Below are 22,152 nucleotides of genomic sequence, written 5' to 3'. Positions count from 1 at the left end.
TGAAGCTGTTGAGGAAAACAGCAGATGTCTGCTCCCTGTATTTTGTTTTAAAAGCAACTGTCATTGTTTCCCTCCTGCTTCTGATCTGAACTGTTTTTGTCTGTTATTGGCTGCGTTTGGTTCCACCATCTGACTGGGAGTATTATAGTTCCTACTGGCACATATTGTCAGGGAACCAAAAAATGCCTTTAAGATCTTAGTTAGCAGTTCACTCCCTGGACAAAATTTACACATGCTTGCCACATTTTTAAACTTTTATTTAAGCATTTTCCCCACAACGGACCATTTTCTAAAAAATGGACAGTCTTTATCGAAGATTTCTAAACATCAACATGATCCATTTTCAGGTTGTTGTTTAATCCATCGTTTGTCTGTTTGTTCACTGGAAAAAAATCTAAACAATACATAATGTTCTGATATTTTTGAAAAATCGAAAATGTAGAACTGACTAATCTAGTTTCAAAAATATAAAAAATGTTTACTGGTTTTCTTGATTGAACTACACTGACCAATATATTTTGCATACTGTTAGCCCTCTGCAAATAGTCAACTTCTATCCCAGCTATTAGCTGCCATGCATTCCTCTGCACCAAATAGGCAGCTCAGAATCATTGCATTTAAAAAAAAAAGTTCCTCAGAAAGCGCATTCCTCATCAAAGCTAATGCTTCACAGTATCCTAATTAAAGTGGTGCCACTCTGAACCAACATTTCACAGCATCCTTCTGCCTCTGATGTCCATGTGGCCTAATGGGTTCTGACTAATGCAAGGTTGTGGCTCTGTGTACTAATATGTTTGAAATGAGCACACTGAGAAGTGTTAATATTTTCTATAAACGTGGAACCTCATAAATTGCTATAGCTTCTGAAGCAAATGCAATATTTTTTTTTATATTCAGCCTTAAAGAAATCAGAGGCGGAAACTCATGCCAACAAATCTGACAGACTATATTGCAAATATGGTGCAGTGATTGAAAGATTTTATTTATTGATGCAGAAAATCCTTTAACAGCTCTTTTTGAGACTAGCTCATAAAAAAAAAGGAAATCGGCAAGCTTTAATGAGTTCGTGTTAGAATTGTGAATTTAAACATTTATAAGTTATGACCCATAAATATGAATTGATAGCTTTAAGCTGTGTGAGCTGGATTTATAACTAGTTTTTTATGAAGGGTGAGCCTGCACAAAATTGATTGTGACGCTGTATGATATAGGAATAATCCTGCTGAAATGATTAAATTGCCCAAATATCTACATTTATAATATTTATTTGACTCTTGGCTTGTTTTTAGTTTCTGTATACTTGGAAGATTCACCAAATATGTTTTTCTTTCTTTTATTTTTTTATGTCCAGTTATGCTTTTGCTGTGTCAGAGTTCAAACTTTCCATAATGACAAAACCGGGGAAGTGTAATGTGAATGTATAGCACTGTTGCTCAATTTGTATTCTGAGACACATGTCAGAGTAGGATGATCCATCCATCATGCTGTTAGACTGCTTGAAGCCCAACACCCTTACAATGATAAACGAATCTACAAGCTTTGAAAGATTAGCAAAGGTGCAAAACCTGATTAGGCCAATGCTTCCTATCGATCTGGTTGAGTAGATGTACGTCTTACAAATGGCACGGCTTCTCTAACAAGTTCTAGCAGGCTAATAGACTGCTATCAGGACTCTGCAGAGCATCAAGCTAAATACATATGAAAGGAGAAAAAAAAAGTAAGAGTAATCAACACACAATTATCTAGGGTAGCAGAATGCTAATGGTTGAATAAGAATGATATAACAGAGGTAGATAACTATGAGATGGATTCCTTGTCAAGTTGTCAGTGAAATATACACGTTTTTTTTTTTTTTTTTTTTTATTATTATTATTTAAGACTGGACCATAAAGAGTAAAGGCAAGGTAGAGACCTGTCCATTGCACATATAGGACATAAACATGTCCGGTGGGCACAATGATGGAAAGGCATCTCAAAAGACTGGCAGCTAATGAAGTTAAAGCGTGGGAGCATGTTTTATATTTATGTGCATCTCAGTGGCTGTTTACAGATGCAAAATGTCATTGGAATAGCTGTCTTTGGTTGCGGTTGTGAGTAAAAGCCTTTTCTTTCTTTTTATCAGTGCGGTGTATGTTTACTACAGTGATGTAGTCTTGTGGTCCCTTGTGAGTGTTAAGGCATTATTAAAGTGCCTCCTTTGAAGCTGTGAAACTGTCTATCTGATTTCGCCGAAACCCTGCGGGGGGTGCTTGAGTTTCTTTCTGACATGAGACAAGCCCTGTCAGAAGCAGCCTTCGCTCTGGCCACCAAAGGTATTATTACTTGTAAGCTGGAGATGCAGGTATTATTGCCTTTTAGCTCTATATTTCACATAAAGTTTATAAAAATATCAACTTTACTTGAACCTTTTTAACCGATAAGAGATGCCTGAAATCCACCTGTTTATCCTCATAAGCTCAAATTTTCAGGCTGTACAGAACCTATAATTAGTGTTGATTATGTCAGAGTTTTTTCTCAGTAAATATATTACTAATATTTCTGTTGACAAGGGGGAAAAAAGTTAGTCAATAACTTATTCAATTATCACCTAGGGGTTACTTAAAGGCACAAGGAAGCAGTCCAAACATATGAACATTAATTCAGATGCAATTACGAAATTAATATCAAAAGCGATGAACAAACAATAATCACCAAGGAATGAGGCAGTGATTAGTTAAAAGTGCTGAAAAACAGTATTTACATCAAATATTTGTACATTATCTGTATAGAAGCAGTAACATTATGAAGTACAACAAAAAAAACAAAAAAACAAGTGCAGTAAAGACCTAAAGCCTAAGATAGATGGAACAAGTATTAAACACTGAAGAAAGTCAAATGCAAAAAAGGCACAGAAAGCTTTTACAGAGCTTCAGGGAATGGGTTTCCACTGCCAAGCAGCTACATCCCGGTCTTTGATTTCAAGCTGTTGGATGCCCTGGTCTAAAGCATGCTGCCAAAAGGCTCTAGAATAATAGAGAGAAACATTTCAGACAAGACAGTCCATCGGTGCACTTGCTCATCCTTGTCCAGATGGATGAGCAAGTTTGATGTAAAACAACATGAATGGTTCGCACAGAATTTACTAAGGACACCTTGGATCGCTGTCAAAACTGTTTTCAGTTTTACTTACTCCAAATTACATGCTACACCATGAGATTTGGCTCATTTCAAGTTTTGTCTTTTGTGTGTGCACTTTTACTTTTAGCTGATAATCGGCCAAGTGGTAGAATCCCAGTGGGCACTGTTCAAGAGCCTCCATCTAAACTGCCAGGTGAGACAATTAAAGGTAGTCGGTTGTTTATGTCATTGAGATAATAAATATACTAATTCAGGTTTATAATATGCTCAGTTTCTCTCCATTTAAGACACCAAAACTGTTAGCTAACGCTTGTTGTTTACTGACATGTTTTATTTAGTCCCCGGTGGTGTGTTTGCTAAAAACTCCCTCTGGAGGGGTTCCTATGAGTACCTGGGAAAGAAGCAGCCAGCCATGCTTAGCATCACTGCCTTTGAACCTTTTAGCAACCGAGTTAATGGGACACTGATCGACCACAGCGGGGTTGAGCTTAAATTAGCAGGTAAGTACCCATTAATTTCTAAAGAAGCATTACAAAAAGGTTCTCTGTAAAATCACTGTTGCAGTTTTAGCTAAATAGCCAATCTCTTCTTATTGTAAAGGCAGATCCTTTTTCTTAAACAATTGTCTTCTCCATCTGTTGTTTTAGTTGTTGCCGTTGTTTTGTTTCCTTGCAGGAACATATAAGAGGGAGGAAGCCCAACTCCTTCTACAAGTTCACCAGATCAGAGGTCCTGTGGAGATCTTTGTGAACAAGTTTAAAATAGACAACTGGGCCCTGGACGGACATGTAAGTGCAAGCCCAAAGTCGGCTTCATTACAACATCATCGTTTGTCTCTGTAAAGATGTTACATCTCACACTTAAACACACATCTTCATAGTGAGCCACGCACAAAGCATACATCCACACTAACCTTGTCACTCTAGGGAGATGGAGGGCCCACTGAGAGTTTTCTCTTTAATTAAAATGTCAGTTAAATTATTGCTTGGTAATCAGGACTTGACAGACCCCCTCACTCCACTCTCCTGTATTACCCCCCAACCCCTGGCACTTCTACACACACACCCCTGTTTTAACAAAAAAAAAAAAAAAAAAAAGGTCACGGTACACATGAATCCGAGTGCCTTTATGTGCTCTTTTATAAGATGTGCACAGAAGTGTTTTAAGGGTTTGTTTTTCTTAATTCAGAGTGTTTCTCTTAAGTGGACCTCTTGTTTGTGTGCCATGTGAAGGAGTGTGTTTGTTTGTGATTTTGAGCAGAAAAACGGCACATGAAGAGCCACCCATAAGAGTACCTCTCAGCTGTTTTTGACACAATATTTCATTTTCTGCGTGCACCAACTGCTGACACTTTGATGATGCTCCCCTTTGTACAGCTGCGATGTGACACATAAAATGTCTCTTCTCCATTCCTCTCTCACTAGGTGTCCTACATCTCCTCGTCCAATGCTTTTGTGTACCAGGGATTTGTCAGAGGAAAAGGCTTTGGCCAATTTGGTCTCCAAAGATTGGGTGAGTGAACTTTCCCCTTAGCTACAGAAGCCTGCGGAAGACTACTTCTGTAATGCATTCCTAGTCCATGCGTGTTTGCATGTGTGTAGGCAGAGACGAGCGGTACATTGGTGCATAGCGTGGTTGTATGTGGTGCTAACACAGATGAAGTGTTTGTATGCTCTGTGGAAAGTGGCTGTGAGAATCTCCTGTAATAAGGAAGTTGCCTGAGCAGCAGGTGCATCCTCCCGCCCCCTGTTGCAGCACACTTATTAAGCAAACAGCCCCGTATTATTACAGGCGGCCGGGGCTGATGCCAGGGTATTCATCTGTATGAGCACGGTGTGTACACAAAAAACACCAGATGTGTGTCTAGAAGGTGGGTTAGACATCTTGGAAGTAATCCTGCTTAATTTGACGACACTTTGTGCTTTCTTTTAACTCGGTGGCGGCGTAACAGTGAAAGCAATTTCTCTGCTTAAGTGTGTTTGTGCATCTGTTTGTGTGTGCCTGCGCTTATGCAGCGGGGGTTGATTGGCAAACACCACAAAAAACCCCTTAATTCAATTCCTTCTTGTTTGTCACCCGCCCTTTATTGGAGCTTTTTGGCACACTGTGGCAAACAGGTGGGCTTGTCACTCGTCCACTGTTGCTTTTGCAGACACAACTTTAGAAATTAGATGACACGTCTGAAATGAGTTAATAGCTGCTGGCCTTTGATGCCAGTAATTAAAAGTCATTGTTGGGATAATGGAATTTGACTTTCTCCAGGGGGGTGAAATGAAATTAACACATAGAAGTGAACATGAAGAAAAGTACATAAATCAGGTTTACTGCCATAGTTTATTGCATGTAAGTGGAGTGGTCCTGGTCGCACTCTTCAGCCGCTAAAAGTTATTTTAATTCATTTTTATGTATAAGTACTTATTATATCACCAGTCAGTCTTGGTAGAAGTTGAGAAAAATTGCTCAATAAGTACTATTAAAAGATTGATTTGGTATAAACTCCTTATATTTTTTGTTCATTTTTTTCTCCAGAGAGCTTAGATCCCAGTAGAGCCAACCCCGGCTACAACTTTGCCTCCAACAGCAGTTCAGTGGCAGCTGCCATTCTAGTGCCTTTTATAGCAATGATCATTGCAGGCTTCGCTCTTTATCTCTATAAACACAGGTAAGACTGCTATACCTTTTTTTTTTCTTTTTCTTGTTCTAATTCTATCTGTACTTTCAATTTAATTCAGGATACATTTTGAGAGTTTGTCCTGCTTTGCATCTAAACTGCTAAATGGTGGATGGCTTGTGTTTGTACTGTTATCAAGTCCAGGAGACCCCAAAGCTCTGAAACCACATTCTGAAACCATCAGCCATAAATTTGAGCTGTAAAGTGGAGCTTGATTAAGTGGAAAGAAAAGGCTCTGTACAGCAGATTTACAAATGTTTTATGAGTAAAAAGTTTGCCTTGGCTTGGATTTATATTTACCCCTTTTTCACTGATATCTATAACTAAAATCCATTGGAACTAATTGTCTACAAAAGTCAACTAATTAAAAAATAAAGTTATCCTGTTTTGAACATTAGCTCACTAAAAATCCAGCTGTTCTGTTGAGGTGGGTTCGAGAACAGTAGTGAACAAACAGCATCCAAAATACCAAGGAATACAAGAAGAGGGATCAAGGATAAAATAATGGGGGGAAAAAAGTAGAACTTCTGGCCAGACAACTAGTGCATTAATCAAAGAAGCTGCCAAGAGGCCCATAGTAAATCTGGAGGAGCTGCAGAAATCCGCAGCACAGCTGGGAGTATCTGTCAACTAAACAACTGTACAACAAATCCTTTTTTTTCTCTCCGTTGAAAAGTAAAGAAGTCTTGGGGAAAAAAGCAAACAGATGGATGGAATCCAGTTGTGGATCTAAGATCTTTGTGTCAAGACCTGAAAATTAAAGTTCCATCGATCTAGTCCGACTGACTAGATTGGATTCGATCTAGACAGCCAGAATTTTATTTTAAAAATTTTCTAACGATTAATTGGGAAAAAAAACCCTCAAAAACTCCAGATGTGAAAAGCATGGTATTTCAAAAGATTTGAAGATGTAATTACAGTGGAAGGTTGTCCCACAAAGTATCGATTCCAGGAGTCTGAATAAAAATGCATGCCGTATCATCAATTTTTTTTATTTGTGAACAATTTTCAAAGCCAATAGTTCTTTTATGTCCCATTTTCTATTATGCTAGCTGAGGCAGCACATGTGTGTTTTCACGGCATGTGTTTATTTCAGAATACATTAACTTAATGACATTATAATCAGTAGAATAAGGCACATCACTAAATCAACATTAATGCTTCAGAAGGAATAAAACGCTCCTGTCGCCTCATGTTTGTTTTTATGCATTTTAGAAGAAGACCCAAAGTTCCCTTCAACGGTTACGTGGGCCACGAGAACACAAACGGTCGGGCGACGTTCGAGAACCCCATGTACGACCGCAACATCCAACCCACTGACATCATGGCTAATGAGACAGAGTTCACAGTCAGCACAGTGTGCACCGCTGTATAGCAACACCATCCTTCACAGGTAAGAATCTGGAAGACTTCACTTTGGTTGACTCACTGCTTTTCTAAACATAGGACAATATTCTACTTCTGAGGTTTGTTTACATTCAGTGCATGTAGTCTATGCTTTCATATTAATCTTATATGTTTTTTTTGTTACATCCATTTTCATTGTCTTCCATCATTCTGGTTATGTTTCTTTTTCTCTCTTTTTATTTTGTGTGGATTCTTTTTTTTTTCTTTGAATTTTATCTCATCGATCATCCATATTTTCAACATCTTCTTACATGTTCATCTTGTTTTGCTGCAACATCCAATCAGTCGAGGAAGGAAAGATGCGCCGCAACCTCCGCTGGCTGCCGGCAGATGACTCCTATAATTCCTTGTGCAGATGGCGAGAAAAAGATTATTTTATTTGCTGAAATACCTTCAAGTAACATCTCCAGTCGAGGAGCCTCGTACCTGCAGGAAACAAGAACAAGAGACTATACGAGAACAACAACTTTCTGTTTTTATCAAAAAAGGTCAACGAGAAACAGCTCTCTGTAACTTTACATGGTTTCTTGATCATGGTTTCTTGATCATGTTCCATATTCTGAGGGGAAAAAAAAGCTTCCATCTGAACCTGCAGCCGGCAGGAGTACTGCTGGAGGCAAAGCTGTGATGACTTTTCTCACCGCCCTTCGCCTAAACCCAAAGGGAAGTTTGTGTAAGTCATAAAATGTACCTGTAGCTTACAAAGAACTCTGTGCACTGTGTGGTGGGCAGCCGCGTGTCGGTCGGTGTGTGTGAGGCTAAGAGAAACTGTCTGAACTGTTGAAATTCATCCATTCCGTTCTCTATTTGTAGTTTGTTTGTTTTTACTGTTTTTTTTTTTTTGTTTGTTTGTCTTTTTCTTTCTTTCCTTCTTCCTTTGTATGTTTGTTTGTTTCTTTCTTTCTTGTGTTTTATGCTGCCAGCTTTCTCGGATGAGTAATTGGGAACACTGTTATCTGTCAGATCTCTGCTATTTGAGGTTGTCAAAAGGTTCCATGGGAGGCTGCAGGTTTAAAGATGTAGTTTTCAAGGCCATGCCGAAAACATACTCTTATCATTACTTTGTGTGCTCTTCCTCCTATTTCTCTTTTTCTGCGGCTGAAAAAAAGGTTAAAAGGTTGCTAGGTGTTTGAAAACAAGTAGAGAGAGCGCCTGTGTGACTGCTACAGGAGGACAGAGTGTCTGTGCACGTAGATGTGTACACATTTGTGGTTTAAACCAAAAACCTGATGATTTTTGTTGTTTTGACAGCATTTCATTTGATTTTAGGAAGGCTAATGATCAGAGACTGTGGATGAATCTAACCCATCAAGAGAAGGTAGAATGAAACAAAAGAACTGAGAATCTAATGTTTAGTCAGCAGCAACATTTACTTTTCTATTTTTAGTTTGTTCCTGGTTCAAACACATTTATATTACAATGTTGTGTTTGAAGACTAATTAGGTGTCAAACGAGCCGAATTATCTGGAGAAGTCAAAGATGATCCCTCTCTCAAACGGGGACAGAATGTGGGATGCGTTTCCATGGACATAAGTCTTTTAGGGACATTACATCTTTCATTTTTTATTCATATCCACATCTCAGGGCGAAGCTGCAGCACCAACTCATGGCTCATTCTGCTGTGAATAGTGCGTTGCAGAAGTACAAAACAAATACTTCCACCTTCTTTCTTTAAAGCCAGGATCAGATTCAGATTATTTTCTGTCTTAAATGTGGCACTATTTGTGTTTATTAATCAAGGGAGTTTGTATTTGTAGGCAAAATTCTGGGGAAAATGTGTTACGGTTATTAGCTCATTTATCTGTAGTGAGTTTGTACAGAAGTGAGGAAATTATTAGCACAGTAAATGGCTAAGAGCTACTAAAAAGAGACCCCTATTTGGCTGATTTTGGCAATTTGAAACATTTTTGTATCCATTGGATACAGCACATTATTAGCACCATAATTATTAGCAAACATTAAAAAGCTGCACTTTCACTAGAGTCACTGCACAAGAGCAATGAGATTTGAAGAACTTCCTTTATGCTAAAATTGAACTACTTCATGCTGCCAGCTGTTTTAATCCATTTCATCAGCGACGATTGACGATAGGGGCAGTAAAGGGCACTCCAAAAACAGAAAATGGGCTATAGTGCAGGGCATTCTGGGTAAATACAACCAAAGCAAACGTATCTAATGCTAGAGGTAGAAATGGCTCATTGTTTTTTACCAAGGACGAAAGAGAAATCCTAGAACCACTAACATCTGAAGATACTCCATTTTTGTTTACACGTCGTGAAGGAGGAAGTTGCACTTGGTGTGTTCTTCAGTATTTTTTTTGGGGGGGGTTTCAGTGGTTCAATGTGCAGCGCCACTACAGACGAGGAGGTGAACAGGCTTTTCAGAAAGTTTGGATCGTTTAACACAGTGAAAGCAAACCGTACCAGAACCAAGTCTCTCAGACTATCAGTAGTGAAAACTCTCTAATCTGTCTTATAAAAGTTTAGCTGGGTTATATGCAGTCATATGGTGTTTTATCTAGCATATGTAACAAATTGCTTAAATCAGTCAAAACAGGGGGTTCCACCTGTTTCCACAATTCTGTCGCAACATTTAATCATCCACTAGAGCGAACTAATTGTGAAAAACACTTCACAGAACCTCCACTGTCCCTTTAAGGTCCAATAGTAGCTCCTTACACCTGGCCTTTGGAAAAGCAAGAACAGAATGTGAAATGTTCCAATGAAGGCGTCAGAGTTTGAAGAGCGGATGAGTGACTGTCGCGTTCCCTGTGGATTACGCTCGGGTCTTTTCCCTCCAAGTTAACTTCTGACAGCCCCGTCCTTTTAAAGAAGAAGAGTGTTTCAATTGTTTTGTTTTCTGCTCATCATAAAAACGTTGAAGGCTGCGTGCCTGGAGGCTGTGACAGCGGGGGAGTCGCCGGCATACTGATTACTGCTGTGCATTAAATTGGAAATGATAAATGTGATATAGGAAAAAAAAAATAGTTTATGCCGTTAATGCTAATACTCCTTATCTGGCACTGCTGGGGGAGAAAATTACATAGAACAAAATATACATATTTTTTTTAGAGTGCAACACACAGCAGAAATGTCATCAGTTATATCTGTGGGAATCTGCTTTGTGTGTTCCAGACTGATGAGAGGAGTTTTATGACTGTTCCGGACTCGATAGTCCTGACGATGATCAGCGGGGTGAATATTGGTTGAATTTCCTTCAAGAAAGTTGAGCTTTTTAAACTGGTAATATTCTTGACCACATATTTATTTTCACAAAAGAGTATCGAAACACTTAAAAAGCAGAAAGAAACATCTACACCAATTATTTTTTTTAGATATATACTTTTTTCCCTAGGCATTGTTACAAAAAAGGAAAATTAAGCAAACAAGAAAATCACCCAGACCGCTTTTTATTTTATTTTTTTTTCACACCTAGAAATCAAGCTTCTTGAAACCAATCACTGCATTGTTCCCTCAGTCATTTTCACTGTGCTTCAGTAATTGCTTTGACAATTTTATTACTTTTAAGACTCTCGTTTATCTCGACCGTTCCAGTGGAATATTTGGCCATTTTCCTCCTCCGGAGTTTGAGCGATAGAAAAGGAAATGATTGAATTACCCTGGAGATTTCACGGAGAGACGAGCAGTTACACTCATATAATCCCGAAGACTCCCAGTGCTGAAGTCTCATAGTTTTGTGAAGCAGTTGCATGGTGCATTACGTTTATTTTGGCTCCGAAGCTGCTCTCAAACATCTCAGCTGAAATTATGGCTTTATTACATGTCAGTTCGGGGCACTTTGGGGGGAGCCTTTCCCCTCAATTTACTCTACAATGGCAACTTTTCACACACTTCTTTAAAATGGCTGAACTGATTTAGGTAACAGTTTTGTCACAGCTAATTTTCCTACATGAAGCGGAATCTGTTTAGGCGTCTGATTCAACAAATGCGACCCACAGAGGATTTCACATGAACGATTGAAGGGCTTGTTCTAAGGAAATTAGAAAAAAATGGTCGTGAAAATGGCCAAATTTTTACTCTTTTCATGATTTTCATGTGGTCCAGTCTTCAATAAGCACTTTATGTTCATTATAGTGCCTTGTCATAACTCATAAGATCACTCTTCAGCTTAGGAAGTTCTCTTTGGTCAATAAACTTTAACCATTCTTACTAGTTTTGGGGTCAACTTATCTTCTTCAGATATTGCAAACTGGAGTCCTTCAGTCACTCCCCAATTATCTCTCTGGCTGAGTGGCCCCGACTGATACAGAAAAACTCCTGGAGCACCGAAGAGATTGTGAGCTGCAGTTTTTGATCTTACCGAGAGGGGAAAAAAAAAAAAGAAAAAGAAACCTCTGAAGATGTCAGAGTAGAGATTCATTTCGCTTTATTAACTTGTACTTTTGTGTGCGAGGATTATTATCCAAAGGTCTGTCTGCTTGCCTAAATAATTCTTTTAAAACCACTTTTTCTGTTGATGGTTTAAAGGCTGCATTGTTAGTCAAAGGAAAAAAACAAACAAACATCTAAAGTCATCAAATAATAATAAAAAAAACAAACATTTAGTTTGTTATTGAAAACTAAAATTTCTTGAAACAATATGCGGGTAAATACGGACAAATCTTTCTTTTCACTTGATATTCAAATCTGTGGAGATGTTTTCCTTCCCACCCGTAATGCTTAGCCCAAAATCTGCTCACTGCATCGCAGTGCTATGAAAATGGAGATCAGTGAGTGTTGGATTGCGCGGAGCTGCAAGTTAGAACTGAGCCTTCCTTGATAGCAGCTGGCGAATTTGTGCTTCGTATTCTTTTTCTTCCTTTTTTTTATTTTTTATTTTTTGCATATTTCAAATCACTAACTCTGTTCATTCTGGCTCATTTTTTGTTATCAGCACCACACAGCTCTGAGTCCCCCTCACCCCCTCCTGCTCACCATCTCCTCTATAATGTAACGCGCCACAGCAATGGTCTTTTGAGTTCACTGAGTTTCCTCTCAGCCAGGGACCAGACCAAAAGCCTCCCACTTCTCTCTCTGCAGCGAGAGCACTGACTTTCCAGCACAGGCCACACTCTGCATGTAGTGAAAAAATAAATAAATAAATGAAAATAAAAACAAGCAATCCATCAGTTATGCTGAGTGACACTTTCTACAGTAGCTATCATTTATAATCTCCCATCTTTCACTGTCACCTCATATTGATGAATCCAAAAGCTCGGCAGCTTCAGTGAAAACCCACGTTTGTTTCTGTGAAATAAAGTGTCTTTGCTTATTTTCTTAGTTCAAAAGCTAAAATTCATACATAGATTATTTGCACTTAGTCATGTATTTCAAGCATTTATTTAATTGTGATGATTATGGCTTATGGTAAATTAAAACCCTAACTGTGTTTTAAAATTTTTTTTAGGACATTCAAATATTATCCAAAGCGTTGACCTACTTAAACATGAATTTATTTAACAGTTAACCTGGGCTTCTGTGTGCAAATTACTGGAATAAATGCGACGGACGTGCCATTTCAAAGCTTGTGAATCTCCCGCAAACTCTTGAATGGACTTCAAGAGTCCACAAACCTCGTTAGGCTGTTTTTCCTGCTGCCTGGGCACCCTTTTCTGCCAGACGTTTTCCATCCACTTAACTTTCCGATAAAATGCATGGATGCAGCACTCTAAAATGCCATCTTTGCATTCTCGAGGTGAGTGCCTCTGAGTTTCTGCTGGACATCTGGCAAGTCGGCAGCCTTTCCCATGATTGTGTAGGTCAAAGCATCCACTTTTAAAATTGTGCTTCAAAGAAAGCGATTGCTTTCGCTGCAAGTCTAAATCATCACAATTATTTGAGGTGCATGCAGTTCATTACAATGTGTGTAATGAATCTGATTTTTTTTTTCTTTTATGAATTACTGAAAGAAACATCTTCTTGACGAGATCATAATTTCTTGAGTTGTACTTGTAAGTAGCAGTAAATAATGGGTTATGGATAAGACTGACTTTGAGTTTAATTTTGAAAAAAGTGGAGTTGGATTATTTCTTTGACCTCTTGAGTTCCCACTCATCCACTGATGAATGTATTTCAATTTTATCAGAGTGTGTCCGATTTGTACTGTGTGCTGTGTTTAATGTTTGGATTTTTTTTTTTTTTTTGCCAGAATGTTTCATTCTTTGAAGAAAGATGTAGGAAGTGAATTCTTAAGGAAAATACTAAAAAATGAAAGAAAGAAAAAATGAGAATGTTATTTTTGAAACCACAAACCTAACATTCCTGTTTGTTGTTCAAAGAAGTTATTTTTTTTCTTTTTTTTTTGTCTTTTTATTAATTAAATTTTTGTTTCGCTCTGTTTACAAGTTGCCCTCTTCATCCAGCTTCTCTCTGAAACTAAACTTGTAAACTCATAGCACCTAAGTGGGATCAACGTGGCTCTTGAATGCCTCAACAAAACGACAACAAAAAAAGTGAAGGGCAAAGAAATCTGTCTTGCTGCACACCAAAAGGGAAACTTGTAAAGAACCCGACAAACATGAACTTCAGCAGACTGTGTATCAACGGAGCAACTGCAGAGGGAAAGTGTCTCTAAGAAAAATATGTTAACAAATAAATAAATAAAAAAAATATATATATATATATATATATATAAAACTTTTTTTGTACAGAGATATATTTTTATGGAAATACATTTGTAATATAAAAAGAGAAAATGGATTTACATATATGTAAATGATTTTCTTTTTCATTATTGTAGTACAAATGCTAGTGGGAAATATATAAAAAAATCTATACATAAATATATATATATATCTATATATATATATATATATATATATATATATATATATATATATATATATATATATATATATATATATATATATATATATATATATATATATATGTACATAGCTATAAAATATAAATATATACAAAGAAAAATAGAAACAAGGCTTTTTGTATTTGTAAAAAAGTGTATATAAAAGTTTACATACATACTGTACATATGTAAGACCCACCATGGCTCGTCTGCAATATATAAAATGTATTTTATCCGTCTGTATATGATGCTTTGCATTGTGTCTAAGCTTATTCTACTTTCTTGAACTTGAAGCTTATTTTGAAAGTTTTTGGAATAAAATATAAAACCGACCCTCCACCAGTGTGTTTTTGAATGTCTGTTAATTATGTAACTGTACACAACATAACTACTTCCCGATAAGCTCCTCTGTACTCGGATAATAACGTAGAATTCACTTCCTGCGAAATGTTCTCACCAGTTCTCTTTTATGCGCAGCATTTACAACAAGTATTTAGTGGTTAAGGAAATACAAAGACATCAATGTGTGTACTTTCCAGCTTCCAAACACTTTCCCCTGCATCTGTTTATTGCAGTGGACCGATAACTGAAGTAAGTAGCACTGAATCTTTGTGGCTTCTTTAAGAGGTAGTTTTGTTTTATGGGCTTATAAACAGATATCAGTGTGTTACAGGTTCTGTAGCATGAAGACCAGGAATATTCTAGAGACTTTGATTATGAAATTTTAATGTAAACATAAGCTGTGTTTCCCTCCCAACAGCCTAAGCCTGAATGATCTCATCACAATAAATTTTATAAACTTTTAGGGCCACAAAAACTTGCAACTTTCTTCTCAGATCCAGTCAGAATCTGGGAGGGTGCATAGAGAAAGGTGCAACCCTCCCTAATGGCATTCTTGGCTTAAAACGATTGTTATAGTTTTAAATGTATATAATTCAGTTTTGCAGCATAATAATCAGTTGTTTTAAAATGCAAACCCAAAAGCCTTATTCTCCCATGGATAAACCCTTGCTGCTTAATTAGCGGAATGTATTGCAATGCGTTGCATAAGTATCCATGAGATTTGCTTTTAAATGTTGTTTTATAAAACAACAATCTTCAATGTATTTCATGGCTTTATGATGATGCAACTCAACGTAGCAAATATCTGTAAAGAGTGTAAAAGTGAAGTTCAAAATGTTTCGAAATAAAATGATGAAAAAAAATGTGGCATGTATTTGTTTTCAGGTCCTTTGAGAGGACAAGACTCAACTTAGCTTTTCAGACAGATACTTGAAATTGTGCCCACTTCACTTTATTAAACAGTTTTAACTCAGTCGAATGTAATTAAGAACATCTGTGAAAATTTAGACCTGGATTCACATGAATATTTTTTTTTTTAATCTCAATTATGCTGTTGTGATTCTGGGCGATGTGTGATGTTGGGTGAAATGTTGGGTGGAATTTGAGTAGAGCTTTATTGTTTACATGTTTGCTGTGTCCCCATTATGGCTCATCCTATAATGTCATATATACGGAAAGCTTTTGGGTGCTTTTTCAAATACGAGTAGACCAGTTTTAGAACTAAATCTACTCTCTTTATGGCTGAAACCAGCTGCGTTTGAAGATGTGTACGGATTTTGGTTTTCATAACTTCCATTTCCCTATCTGCTGTTGACTAGTTTATTTTCAGTATGAATACAGAAATGGGGCAGGGGAAAGTAGGATGCTCAGGCTTTTGCTGTTACTTTGTATCAAACTTGAAACTAACCAAACATAAAAAATGCAAATAGTGACAGTTAAGTACTGCAGCAGATTTTCTTTCTGCTCACATTTTTCCTCATTAGCTGCAGCAACATGGCTGCCATCTCTTTCTAGGTGTTATTGTATAAGTGCTAATGGACTGCTGTGGAAGAGAAAAAAAATGTTCTGGTCTTCTCTTTTATACATATGGAGGAGTGTAACAAATTGTGCGGTAAATCATTTCTTATGAAATAAAAGGTTGAAGTGGTGAGAAAAGTGGATTACTTGCCTACACTTTTGTATTGCATTTAATCTTTTTTCTCTCTCCCTCTCCTGCTTTCACAGATGGTTTCTGCTCTTTGTCCACCTTGCAGGAATGTCATATGAATCTGTCCAAGCAGCTTGCAGAGAAACACAAAATTTCACCGTCTTGTCCAGAGGATTGAAACATATGTGAGCGTGTGTGTGTGTGTCTGTGTTCTGTTTCAACACAGTATTGGCAAGGTTAAAGCCCTTTTTTTGTTGATTGATTAAATCAGCAGTTACACGCTGGTCATTAGTCACTCCTGTTCTCAATCAGGTTCCACACAGTGATTAATCAAACCTTGTCAAGTTGCACCGACCTGTGAGTGGGGCAGTTTACGCTACGTCCACACAAATGGACTTTAGTAAACATCCATTGCCTCTTTGTCTTTGTCCCGAGTCGGTGAGTCGCGTTCACCTTATAGCTGCTCAATTTCTTTTTAACCTTCTAACCCTGCGAGTCAAAAGAAGCCATGAGTTTGTCCACTATGGTGCCTTTTCTTGACAGACTAGAATAGGATTCTGTTTAAATGCTAAGCTTTACTGTAGAACCCCTGAAAGAGCTCAAAGGGTTAGCTACTGACTAAAATGTTTGACTAAAAATTTTTGTTTGGTTTCAAAATATTAAAAAAATAGTGTTTTATCCCCATTTTTCAACATTGATGAAAGACATTTTCAGTAAAACATCTGAAAATGTTCCACCATGCATTTGAACTTAGAATAAAACACAATTTTGTGGACGTTTTAAGCATGTATGCATCAAATTGCACACTCTATTGCTTATAATGATAAATTATTAAAACATTTTTGTTTTTGTTATGATGAAATACTACAGTGACACTAAATATGATGCATTTAACATTACTCTAGTCATTGTGGCATTAAAAATGTCAACTCAGAAAAAGTTTACGTTTTTAAGAGGATTTGCTGTCCCAAAAATTCTGTGTTTGGATTTTTTATTTTTATTTTTTTAGCAATTTGCCATAATTTATCTGCATTACCAATCTCTGTGTGAAGACAGTTTTCTAATTATCCTCTGATCTGATAGCCATGATGCTTCCATTTAGTCTTTTTTAACCAAAAAACATAGGGATTGTTATAATGCGCTAGAAAAACTAGTGTAAAGAACATTTGGGACCAAGCACAGCCCCAGCTCAATTTAATATATATTAATGGATAACTTGATTTCATCTCCAAGAGACTGTTTGTGTCTGAGAAATTCTGGAGTAAATTACTCCAGCCTTAGGCTCGAATAGTAAATAGAGAAAACCATATATATCGGTTGCTGTCAAATCTATAACCCCGTGTATACAGAATGCATACAGTGAAGACGTTTAATGCTTTTATACTGCTTTCACCTTCAGCTCATCAGTTTTTTGTTAATGCCACAATCAAAAGGGACATCTTTAGTAAGTTCTGTCCTCCCCGTTTCCTGCTTCCCATTATTTCTGCGACGTCAAGCTGGGATGTTTAAAGAGACATCAAAGAAAACTTTACAAATCATCAGAGCAAGCTGGCCTGGGTCTTCTCTGAGATCAGGCACAGCCCACACATTGCTGTCCTAGAAGACATTGGAACAAGGATGAGGAGATTGTCTGCAAACACAGAGAGAATATTTCATCTGTGAGTTGACTGTGTCAGCAGGGGGTCTGGCTATGTTCCTGAATGCGGTGGTTAATTCACAGTAATTGCCAGTAAACATCATGGAGCTCGAGCCTAGACTACACTTTCAAATCAGAATCTCCTGCACCTGTCACAAGCCACTTTACATCAAACAAAAAACTTTAGAAAAATTTTATTATTTGAGTCCACTTGCCTAATTTTGGTATAAACATATTCTAAAAAGCTCTATTTGTCCTGTTTCTGTTCTGCTGGATTTGAAAGGTTGCGCTGATGAAAGTTGATTACAGGACTGAAGAAAACACACGGGACTTGGTGAATTAACATCTTAGTCACAAAGAGACTCGTAATGTTGTTGTGAGCCTCAAACTCTGAGAAAACTTTTCATTATGAGGAATAATGAAAGCGCGAAAACAGACAATCCCGTCTTTGTGATGGAAGTCAACAGTGAATTTCTAATTAGCACCATGTAAGGCTCCTAACAATGGGGCAATAACTAATGGGGAGCTGTCAGTGTGCTGTGGTGTGATGGGATAATAAATACCCGGAGCTCATCAGGATGATACGCACCAAATTGGAAGCCTATCTTGATTTTATTCCTTCTCTATATCTCTCGCTTCCTTTTTTGCCTTTTCGGTCAACGTGAAACCAGCCGGCTTCCCATGTGTGACTGTCTAATTGATTCATTAGCACATTTGTCTAATTACCAGGGTAATAAATTTTAAATCAGAGACTAAGAGGGTTATTGATGAGGGAGCTGATTGAGACATTATTTCAATTATTTCACACAGAAGTGGAACAGATACTTATTTTCTGTGCTGCTTGTACTAAACAACAAAGAGGCTCGACTTATAAGAAAAGCTATATCTTAAGAAAACTTTAAGTACCTTATATGAAAACTTAGATATGTTTCAAAGGTGCTTCAATAATCTTGGCTGTCATGTAAATTTAACCCTACAATAGAAGCTATGCAAAGTTTTTTGCAACATAAAATGCATTGTTGCTGTTTACAAAGCTGTGTAGTTTGAGAACAAGATAATTGAGACATTATGAGTAATTTAAAATGAGTTCAATCTTTAAAAATGCAATATTTACTAAAATAAATAAATAAAATAATGATTAAAAAAAGCTTTTACATGAATACATATTGTGAGAAAGTATTCTCAAATTGATCAAAATTTTATTCTGGCCCCAAACTGTATCCATCTAAATAATATTGGACTTAAAATTATCACTTAAATTAAATTCTGATTTTATTTTATTTTTTTTTTCCACTGTGGACTCTGAATCAACAAAAATAATAATTTCAAACTTGGATTATGCGTAAAACAAATTTTATTTCTGTAGTTTGTCAGAATGAAATAAAAATTTTGTCAATGCAACCTTACAATCACAGAACATGGTGTCAGAGCACGTTGTAGAAATTCTCTTTGAATCAGTTCATTTGGATAAAACCCATTTTATATCCACTAAAGAGTGGCTCTGTGTAAACAAGGCCTTAGTGTTGTGTGCAAAGAGGCTACAAAGTTTATTTTTTGGCAATGTAGGGTGGTGGCATGGAGAAAAAATATTACCCTGATGTGAAATGACCACTGAAGACAGGTACTGCCGTCATCTCTGTTGTCCAGAAGCTATGCTAATCCTCACTCTTATCTGGAATACCATCTATTTTGACAACTAAAAACTACTTAACTGCATCCAGCATTAATGTAATTGTTTTTCTGATCTCCAAAGTTCGTTATCACTTTTATATTTTCTTTTTTACAGAAAAGGCTTGTGAGACTGTCTTCTTTCAAAAGAACTGAAACCGCTTGGACCAATCCCAGCTCAGGACTCAGGGAAAGACCTTCTTCACAAATGGCACCGACATAGAACAGTAACGGGCTAGAGATCAGAAGAAGTCTTCTGCGGAAGACGGTGGCCAATGAAGGACCGTTTCTGACCACCAAACAAGGTCAGATTGTCAGGTTCGCTTCTCCTTCAGGCCCATGCGGTACATTCCACATCGTGACAGGCCCCAGCCCTGTCTCGCTAAAGTTGAAGGTGACGAAGGCCCATGATGAAGAGTGTGACAGTGAAAGGTCACAGTAAAAGGTGGGACAATTCAGACGGGCAGAGGCAACCACTGCTGCAAATAGACCCCATACAGTGAGCCTGACTGGAGGAGCAGCCTGGCAGGCTAGCACCGATACATCGAATATGAGAGTCAGGCATGGTCAGGTCACAAAGCACCTTATAATGAGAGAACATGTCATGGACAAAAAAAGCAAAAAACCCTGTTCTTTGTTTTTGAGAAGACCAGAATAAGAGGCGAGGAGATTTCTGCTGCTTTGTAGCTTTGGGATAGAAATCAACCAGATGCATGTAGCCCAGCTAAACATCAGTGAGTTTGACTTGATAGTTCTCTTCCAAAAACATATGACATGCATAATGCTGCTGCAATAAAAGTTACATTCAGCGATAAAATAAAATTTTCTGCCCTTTTGCATTCCTTTACAAAGGCTCACAATTATAGAGGGTTCTCTGTTGGTTGGTTTGTTTTCCCCAATTTGCTGTTGACGTATGTTTTGCAGATTGAAGCAAGGATTTTACTCACTGTGTGACTTTAAGTGAGTACTGTGCTCTTTCATGAAATTTGATGCAAAAAAAGTCTTTATAATAAACCAAAACTATGAACTTGAATTCTTCTTCTAATTTAAAGGAGTACCAATACCTCTACCTTCCCTTTTTCGGTCTCTGTTTGCTCTCTGACATATTGTAAGTGATAAAACACTTTTCCATCAACTCTAGTAACTGAAAGACTAGAGTTAATGTGTTTACATCTATATCACGTGTCCCTGAACCTGCATGAGCAGTGCTCGGCTTTTTTATTTCCCCACAGCCTTTAAACTGTGATTACACGTCTCTTTCTTTTCTCTTCAGGCGCCGTGGTCTAAACATTGATGACAGATGAGTACAGCGCAGAGCAGAGATGAAAGCGACGTCAATTTCTATTGCAATTGTGCAGGATTTTACAAAAGAAGCAGCTGAAACTTAATTGTGTAAAAGAAGAGGAAAAAAAAAGTTGTTTGAACAAAATGTTGCAAAACGTTGTTTTTATGATTTTTTTATTATTATTATTAACTAAGTTGACAGGCTTTATGTTGACTTATATTGGCGCAATAGCTGCAAGGTGATGAATACTGTACATAGTGGCTCCATTTATACACTTCAGAAAGTGATGGAGGAAATACAATCAACTACACTCAGTGTAATGAAAAATCTCCCAGCCAGCTGCTTTTGTGGGAGGCTGGTCGAATCAACAAGCAACATCAATCCCAAAAGGTCCAACGGCTGTTGGATCCTTTTTTTTTTTTTTTCCAGCTTCTCAGGTATTTGTCAAATCAAGCTATCAGTCATGCTTGCTTCAATCATTCTCTGCCAGTCGGTATCCCCCAGAGTGAAGAAAGTTTCAGCACGCCCACACAAACCCCTTATGAGGTTAAGCGACAATTCCCCCTCAAGCTAGAAGTTTTCTTTTCAAATATGCATCGACATTTGGCCTTTTTCTCCCTCTGAATCAGTTTCTGTCAGAAATTTGCATAGTTCTGGACTACAGAGTTCAGTCTACAATTAACTCACACTTTGTGAATAATGTCAGAGTTGCTACCTGTAACCACTTTTGGCGTGTCTGAATCGCCGCCAATAAATGTCCGATTCATCTTCAAGACGAGGAACAAAATATGCTTCCATGTTTTGGCTCTTCCTTGCTCTATTTTTTTCCATCTTTTTCACTTTGCTGCTCCATTCAGCTCCACTCATGTTAACTTAGTCCGTAGAAATGCTCTAGCCATCCATCTGTTGCCAAGTGACTGATGATGACGCTGGTGGACGGCTGGTGACAAGCTTTACCCACAATACACTTGGAGACAATAAGGACGATCCACTTGTAATTTTGTGTGTCATAAAGTTAAATGTAGGAGTGAAAATAAAGTCAGTCATGTAGCGCAACATTTTATTCAATATTTGACACCCTCTATGTCACTAAAATCAGTCGGTCTTGTAAAGCTTTCAGCAATAATGGGTCAACAATGACAGGGCAGCTTACGATATAATCTATAGTCCTGATCAACATTTTGGCTCAAAGGTTCATTTCACTCCATGTTGCCCCACATTTTCCTTTGAACAAAATGTCTCATCCCTTTTCCAAACATTAGTAGTCCATGTTTTACTTATCAGGCTTTGATTTGTACGCGAAGAACATATCTGAGGACCCTCTCTTACATTTAGTTTTCCCATGGCGACATTTAAAGTTCATGCTACATGAATGTGCAAAAAAATTAAAGCAGCCGCAGTTTAAAAAAACCCCAAAAGCAAACCAAAATAAAAAAAGCAGTCAAAGCTAAAGCTAATTCTTGTCGCAGAGCGGGCATAGATATGTAGAATGAGCATTTGTTGATTTCAAACCCACTGTGAAAATGTGTGAAGAGTCCACATAAAAAATTTAAATCCTTGTAAAAGAAAACTAT

At 37.5% G+C, this 22,152-nt stretch overlaps 1 protein-coding gene across 1 annotated transcript in view; it reads left to right on the top strand.

Moving 5' to 3' along the window:
- The window catches only part of csmd2 (CUB and Sushi multiple domains 2), a 222,725-nt gene extending 215,000 nt beyond the window's left edge, over window positions 1–7,725 (top strand). The window contains exons 67-73 of the mRNA XM_055058804.1: window positions 3,245–3,310; window positions 3,456–3,617; window positions 3,793–3,905; window positions 4,542–4,629; window positions 5,647–5,779; window positions 7,004–7,181; window positions 7,481–7,725. Coding sequence (XP_054914779.1) covers window positions 3,245–3,310; window positions 3,456–3,617; window positions 3,793–3,905; window positions 4,542–4,629; window positions 5,647–5,779; window positions 7,004–7,163 — 722 coding nt within the window. The 3' untranslated portion in view covers window positions 7,164–7,181; window positions 7,481–7,725. The remainder of the gene's footprint in view (window positions 1–3,244; window positions 3,311–3,455; window positions 3,618–3,792; window positions 3,906–4,541; window positions 4,630–5,646; window positions 5,780–7,003; window positions 7,182–7,480) is intronic.
- The last annotated feature ends 14,427 nt before the right edge of the window (window positions 7,726–22,152 follow it).

The sequence above is a fragment of the Poeciliopsis prolifica genome, unplaced genomic scaffold (genome assembly GCF_027474105.1).
Source record: "Poeciliopsis prolifica strain line A6 unplaced genomic scaffold, Auburn_PproV2 SCAFFOLD052, whole genome shotgun sequence".
In the NCBI taxonomy this organism is placed as follows: Eukaryota; Metazoa; Chordata; class Actinopteri; order Cyprinodontiformes; family Poeciliidae; genus Poeciliopsis; species Poeciliopsis prolifica.
Note: the sequence above shows the minus strand (reverse complement) of the source record. Positions and strands in the feature narration are given on the sequence as shown.